The following is a 7,500-nucleotide window of genomic DNA, read 5'->3' as shown; positions in this document are numbered from 1 at the left end:
CATGCGACCTAGTTAGAGAGAACAGCATAGCGCAACCGTGCAATTCTAGCGGTATAAATAATGTTTTTCAGTTTGTTCCTGGCTGTCTGCATGTTTGCTTATAATGACACAGAGAAGGCTTCGGCAGAATGAAATCCTCATTCCATTTTTTTTTCTTTTTTACAGTCCAGAAATAATCAGATCTATTGCATCTTTATCTTTCTGCTCTGTCAAGGAGCCTCTTCATTATCTTCTTCAACACCAACTTCATCACGCTGTGGACCTGAATTATGCATCTAATCTTGATCGTTCGTTTGTTTGTTGACTCACGAATCATTATCTCATGTTAACTGTCCCTCCGACAGATAAATTCCCACTTATCTGCTGCTTTTATATTAAATGTTTCTAAGACTCGCCCGTTACCTGCCCCTGCCTCTCCCTCCCTCCCCTCTTCTCCCTCCCCGTCCCTTCCCCTTCCTCTACCACTCCCTCTCTTCCCCCTTCCCTCCCTCACTCTGCCTCTCCATTTCCCTCTCCTTCTCCCTCTCTCCTTCCCCCTTTCTCTCCCCCCCACCTCCCTTGTACCAGGCACGGAATACACTGTCACAAATGACGCCATTCCTCTCTCTCGTCCCCGTGCTTGCTTTGCGATAACAAAGGCCTTCAACCCGGTTAGTCGCATCAGAAGCGAAGGAGAAAGGGAAGGACCTGGTAACGGTGGTGATGATGGTGATGATCAGGTGAGGATGGCGATAATGGCGTGGTTGTATGATGACTAGGCCTGTTGTGATGACGGTCGTTATCGGTGCAGGTTCATGTCTGTAACGACTCCTCCCCCCCTTACCCCTCCCGTCCCCTCCCCTCCTTTCTGTGGTGCCATCATAAGCTTAATACAAAGGGATTAAGGTGCTGCCCAGGGGCTTAGGCCTAGGAGGTAGAGAAAATAAAAAATAAATAAATAGATAAATAAATATACAGCAAAGAAAGGCTCGCCATAACTGTAATCACGACGAGGTTGGTGATGATAATAATTACGATATATAGACACAGGTAAAAACTGCAAACGCGATATGAATATAAGAAATACAGAAATAAAAGGCGAATGGAGAAATTACAACAAAATAATTTTAGTTGCAGGGAGGTTTCGTAGGGCAATGGGACACAGACACAGAAGCGAGAACAAAAACATTTTTAATATTAATGATAAAGAGAATAACTACTCCATGTCTAGCAAGCGGTGCGTGACCCCGGATCGCTGTCTGTAATTAACCTCGAAGTCGCGGAGGAAAACAGTGATGCCGAAAGCTTTACCAAGACAAATCCCTGTGAATCGTTAGGCAACGCTAATTACGCTTTCCTTTCTAATTACGGCTTAATTAGATGAGGAGAAGAGAGGTGGAAAATGGGAGGTTATAGGTGTTGCATTTGTGTGAATTGAAGTTTTGGTGTTTTGTCTCAAAGACAGACATACATAGAAAAACAAATACACATATGTACTTGTACACACACTCACTTACACACACTTTCACATACAAACACACACACACACACACACACACACACACACACACACACACACACACACACACACACACACACACACACACACACACACACACACACACACACGTACAGAGAAAAAAGTGAGCCAACCAAGGCAGAGGGAATTATAAGGTTCCGATAAACATTAAGCAAACCCGAAATTACAGGAAAACAGCCCCCTTACCTTCACCCTCACACGCCCCCACGCCCACGCCACGTCCACGCCCTGCCAGCTACCATTTCGAGCGTAGTTTAATGAAGCCCTGATCACACAGTTCAGAGGGAGACCGGTAAATGCTTGCACTGCTTCTGCTCCCGAGAATTATTAGGCAACGGAGCAAACCCAAGAAGATGGCTCACGTGCGTTAAAAAGGCTTGCAGGTGGATGAGACTAGTCTTACGTAGTGCAAAGAAAAGAAGAAAAAAAACGCCCTTTTTTCCTCTCTCTCTTTTTTACTCTTTCTCTTTCTCTCTTGTAAGCCGGGTTGACGTGACGCACAGACTTCGTGCTCAAAGAGAAAAGAAAAAGATGCAAAAGACGAAACTAAATGAAATACTGTTTCCAACTTTTGACCTTTCCCAACCTCCCAATTATTGGGTTAGACAGGAAACAAGAAAAAAAATAAAAATCTAAATAGGACTTACATGTATTGATAAACAGTCACATGCATGTAGTACAAACATACATAAATACACAAACACATATATAAAAATACGCGCGCGCACACACACACACACACACACACACACACACACACACACACACACACACACACACACACACACACACACACACACACACACGATAGTAAAAATAATAACACAATCAAGTTTGCACAACTCTATAGCAAAGTTCTGTCCAGTACATACACAGAACTGTATCCTTCCCCTCAGGTGTGCGTCGAACGAGGCTGGCGAGCGTGGGAGGGCCCCGTGGAGGTGGACGAGTGGGGGGGAGGCGGCCCCACATGGCACGTCTGGTGGCGCCATGGCTTCCCGCCCGGCGTCTACAGGAGACTCAAGCCCCACCAGGTAAGGTCTCGGGGAGGAGGGCGTTACAGCGATTGGACTGCATACACAACTAGAGGTCTTCAAGAGTATTGAGAGTAACTTCATTTATGGCGTCAAATCTTCTAACAAGAAAAGTGTACGAAATAAGGGCATTCACTTTATCCATTTGTATATTATTCATTTACAAATTTCCTTACAAAAATGGAAATAAGAACATGTACTGATGTTCCATTTTTCTAGACAAGTCATTAGTGAAAAAAATACAACCTTAATCTTTGTGATATAGTAGCAACGCATCAACATATACCATATATAAGAAGCGCAAAAGTTACCCCTCTAAGTATACGTGTCGCTGTATTGCAACATACTGCAACAGCCCTGACGCCCCTTTCCGTGTCGTTCAGGTCGTCAACCACATCCCGCGCGCGAACGGCCTCTGCAAGAAGGACAGTCTGGCCAGGTCGCTGCAGAAGATGAAACATGTATTTGGGTCCATCTTCGATTTCTTGTAAGTATCTTGTTAATTCATCTGTTTATTTTTCATTTAATCTTTTCTGCATATGAGGAATATACTCTTTCACTGAGAAAACGACACGTGTGCGTTTTACCTAGATAAGTCAACAAGTGTCGCACCGTAGAGTTTGGCAGATACCTTTGCAGCTATAATCAGGAAAAAAACTTGGTTTTAACTTAAGCAAACGTACTGTGTACACACGTCCTCTCATCTTTATGATATACACCGCTGATTTCCACACGCCATGTATAAATCTCCCGCTTCAATGTTGCAATTCATTAAAATGATTCACAGAATATGACCCATCTTTCGTCAAAATAGACAATTTCCTTCTCTCCGTCAGCCCGGCGACATACCTGCTGCCGTGTGAGTATACGAAACTGGTAGCGGAGTACACTCGCCTGATGTACCACAACAAGGCTGAAGGAGGCACCAAAGCCCAAGTCGCAGGGGCGTCGACGGGAGGCCTAGGCTCAGGGGCCGGCCTTTCCGCTGGGCAGAACGCCAGCGACCCCGCAGCGCAGAACATTTGGATTTGCAAGCCGATCGGCAGCTCGCAGGGCCGAGGAATTTCCATTTTCCAGGTGAAGGAGAGTGCGTCGAAAAGACATTTACACATTACTAACGAATACCTGTATTTTTGTGTCTTTCCTTTATTATTTGTGTGTGTAAATGCGTGTGTGTGTGTGTGTGTGTGTGTGTGTGTGTGTGTGTGTGTGTGTGTGTGTGTGTGTGTGTGTGTGTGTGTGTGTGTGTGTGTGTGTGTGTGTTGTGTGTGTGTGTGTGTGTGTGTGTGTGTGTGTGTGTGTGTGTGTGTGTGTGTGTGTGTGTGTGTGTGTGTGTGTGTGTGTGTGTGTGTGTGTGTGTATATGTATATATATTATATATATATATATATATATATATATATATATATATATATATATATATATATATATATATATATATATATATATTCATATGAATGTATACTCATATACATATATATACACACACTATATAACTACACATACATGCGTGTGTGTGTGTGTGTGTGTGTGTGTGTGTGTGTGTGTGTGTGTGTGTGTGTGTGTGTGTGTGTGTGTGTGTGTGTGTGTGTGTGTGTGCGTGTGCGTGTGCGTGTGCGTGTGCGTGTGCGTGTGCGTGTGCGTGTGCGTGTGCGTGCGTGTGTGTCCGTGTGCGTGTGCGTGTGTGTGTTTGAAGACATTCCTTGACCTCCTTACCTCTGCTAGTCTGCTAAATCTATTTTACACCAACCTTATATCAATACAGTACCCAACCTCCCCGGTAAGCTTGATCCGTCGCTCCCCCTCCCGCACCCATTAACCCCTAGAAGCCGATCTCGTCCCAGACGCTAAACCCTAACCTCGAACACCATAACCATACATTATAAACAACCCACACCCTAAAGATCCTTCAATAACAACAAAAAAATCTTCACGCAGGACCTCCACGAGTTGAGCTATGCTTCCAGCGCGGTTGTGCAGCGGTACATCGGAAACCCTTTACTGGTGGGGGGTTATAAGTGTGACGTTAGACTCTACGTTCTTGTCACTTCCTTCCTGCCGCTCACCGTCTACGTGTACACTGAGGGCATCGTCAGGTGGGTAGAGAAGGCCCACCGTTCACTTAAGTGTTCGGAAGGAATTCTTTTGTAAGTTGGGAATTATGAAATCGGTGTTACAAGAGGCTTTTGCTGAATAACAGGTTGGATTATAATATCAAGTCATGATGAAAATGATAAACTGTACATGGGGAATAAAATATTAATATTAATTAATATGGAAATAGCCATGGATTAAAAACTTTCGAAGGCCTTGTGTAAATTTAAACAAGAGAAAATAAGTCTAACAAACACTTAATTTCGAACAGATTCGGCACCGAGAAATACTCGCTAGCCGCCTTGGATAACTTGTTCAGCCACCTCACTAACACTTCCCTGAACAAGTTGGCGCCGGGCTACAGGACGGAAAAGGAACGCGTTGGGTCTGGTGAGTTACGAGATAGTGATAGTAACGAGGAGGAGGAGGAGGATAATAAGAATAATGATGAAAATAATAGTGATGATGGTGATGATGATGGCAATGGGTGGTGGTGGTGGTGGTGGTGGTGATGATGATGATGATGATTATGATGATGATGATGATGATGATGATGATGATGATGATGATGATGATGATGATGATGATGATGATGATGATGATGATGATGATGATGATGATGATGGCATAATAATAGTGATAATAATAATGATAATAACAATAATACAAATATATATATTTTTTAATACATTCTTCACTGTATCTTCAGGGTGGTGTCTTCGCTTTGATGGCAGTTCATCAGTGGCACTTCTTTTCAGGGTGTAAGTGGACGGTGGGGGAGTTACGCCGGTATCTAGCGGGCAGCGGCCAGAAGGACTGGTTGCTGTGGCAGCGTGTGGGCATCCTGGTGTCGCTCACTCTCATCTCGCAGGTCGGCCACGTCCCGCATCACCACAACTGCTTCGAACTCTATGGCTTCGATATTCTCGTAAGAAAGACGTATATCTTATAATACCTGGAGTCATATTTAACGTGGTGAAATTGAACTTAAATATCGTCGAAATTTTATCACTTGCGAGGGAGGTGTCACGTGATTTATCTCTCTCCTTCAGGTGGACGATTCACTGACGCCGTCTCTGCTCGAGGTCAACCGGTGTCCCTCCCTGAGCTACGACTGCGACGTGGACAGGGTCGTCAAGAAGCCGATGCTGCATCACATGTTCGATCTCCTCGGCCCGCCCAAGGTGACGGAGAGCATCAGCCGCTCTCTTAAACCGCCCCCTGTGCTTATACTGCTGACCCGAGACCACAGCCGGGAATGCCACAGCAAGAGGGACGAATTAATCCTCACCAGTGACCAGCTCTACAGTGCCATGGATCAGCAGCAGTACAACCGCTTGATGGAAAGTCTCGACATGGTCCGGTCGACGCGAAGGAAGAGGAACGCCCGCAGCAGCGTGTGCGAGGACTGCGAGGACGGCGCGTACAGGATGACGGACTCGGGGAGCTGCAGCGTCGAGAACCTGAGCGCCGGAAAGAAGGAGTTCGCTAAGGCTCCCCACAGTCATTCCAAGTCGCTGACCATCTCCGGAGGGCCACGAAGTTTCACTCCGCGGCGGCGTCGCTCGATATCCTCGCTTCCGGGCGCCCCTCATGACCCTTTGGTGCCGGAGGAACTCAGCCTCGACACCTTCGTCCCCGTCACGTTCAACACGACGTTCCAGCGAGTGCGTCGCCAGTTCTTGAACAGTCAGAACAACAAGAGTTACTCCTCGATGAGCAAGGGAGGCCGGCCGGGCCAGATGATGGACATGCGGTCCCGAAGAGGCGACCGCGGGCCGCATCGGTGCCCCGCCCGCTGCGGCGACTGGGTCAGGACCTTCCCCTACAACGCCGCCACGCTCCACGCCAGCAAGGACCCCATGTACACCAAGACCCTCGTGGCGGAGTTGTGCAAGTACAAGCGCGCCTGCGAGAAGGTCGTCCGCGAGAATCCCAACGCAACCGACGACTGCCTGAACGCCCTCGTGCAGAAGATGCTGTGGAGGGACACCATCATCTGGCTGCCCAACACGTGATAATCGTTGCATTTCAAAGAACTTGTAGCATACCAACCGTCGATAAAGTTATAGAAGAAAATAACAGAGAAAGAGAACTACATCTAGAGAAAGAGTTTAGTATGAGAATCGCGATTAACAGTGTATGAAATTATACTGACAAATAATAAAGTCAATCAGCCTTTAGCAGTAGAAAGAATAGCATAGTCTTCCCAGACTTATTACGAGAAGGAAGGAAAATTATACATATACTCATGCTATATGTGTCTATATATACATACATACGTGTATGTGTGTGTGTGTGTGTATATATATATATATATATATATTATATATAATATATATATATAATAATATATATATAATTATATATATATATATATATATATAATATATATATATATATTGTATATATATATACACACACACACTATATATATATAAATATATATATATATATATATATATATATATATATATATATATATATATGTATATATATGCATATATGCATGTATATGTATAAAGATACATGTGTATGTATGCATATATAAATACGCACGTATATACATACATGAGTATGCCCGTGTTATGAACGATATTTATCTTTGGATTATATTATTAATGGTGTCGACATTCGCAAAACTTATCTACTTTTATCAGTTAAAGTGAAGGTAACCTTTTTGTCCAATCTCATGCATTCACTGCCAAACCGTCGACTCTCCATTTTACTAGAGTTACAATTTCCTTTTTAGGGGAGAAGAGGTGTACAAGCTCTTCAGCTCATTTCCTTTCTTCAGCGTCGAACCGTCAACCGTTTTCTCTAGTTAGTCGCACTCGTTCTTATCTCACGGCG

At 44.6% G+C, this 7,500-nt stretch overlaps 1 protein-coding gene across 1 annotated transcript in view; it reads left to right on the top strand.

The window, feature by feature from the left end:
* Positions 1-6,936, top strand: part of LOC119583811 (probable tubulin polyglutamylase TTLL2) — a 57,816-nt gene extending 50,880 nt beyond the window's left edge. Inside the window, exons 2-8 of the mRNA XM_037932517.1 lie at positions 2,416-2,553; positions 2,937-3,040; positions 3,390-3,630; positions 4,492-4,649; positions 4,919-5,037; positions 5,406-5,575; positions 5,700-6,936. Of these exons, the coding sequence (XP_037788445.1) occupies positions 2,416-2,553; positions 2,937-3,040; positions 3,390-3,630; positions 4,492-4,649; positions 4,919-5,037; positions 5,406-5,575; positions 5,700-6,665 (1,896 nt within the window). The 3' untranslated portion in view covers positions 6,666-6,936. The remainder of the gene's footprint in view (positions 1-2,415; positions 2,554-2,936; positions 3,041-3,389; positions 3,631-4,491; positions 4,650-4,918; positions 5,038-5,405; positions 5,576-5,699) is intronic.
* The last annotated feature ends 564 nt before the right edge of the window (positions 6,937-7,500 follow it).

This window comes from Penaeus monodon, chromosome 17 (genome assembly GCF_015228065.2).
Source record: "Penaeus monodon isolate SGIC_2016 chromosome 17, NSTDA_Pmon_1, whole genome shotgun sequence".
NCBI classification, from domain to species: domain Eukaryota; kingdom Metazoa; phylum Arthropoda; class Malacostraca; order Decapoda; family Penaeidae; genus Penaeus; species Penaeus monodon.
The sequence above is the reverse complement of the archived record's forward strand: the minus strand, read 5'-3'. Positions and strand labels throughout refer to the sequence as shown.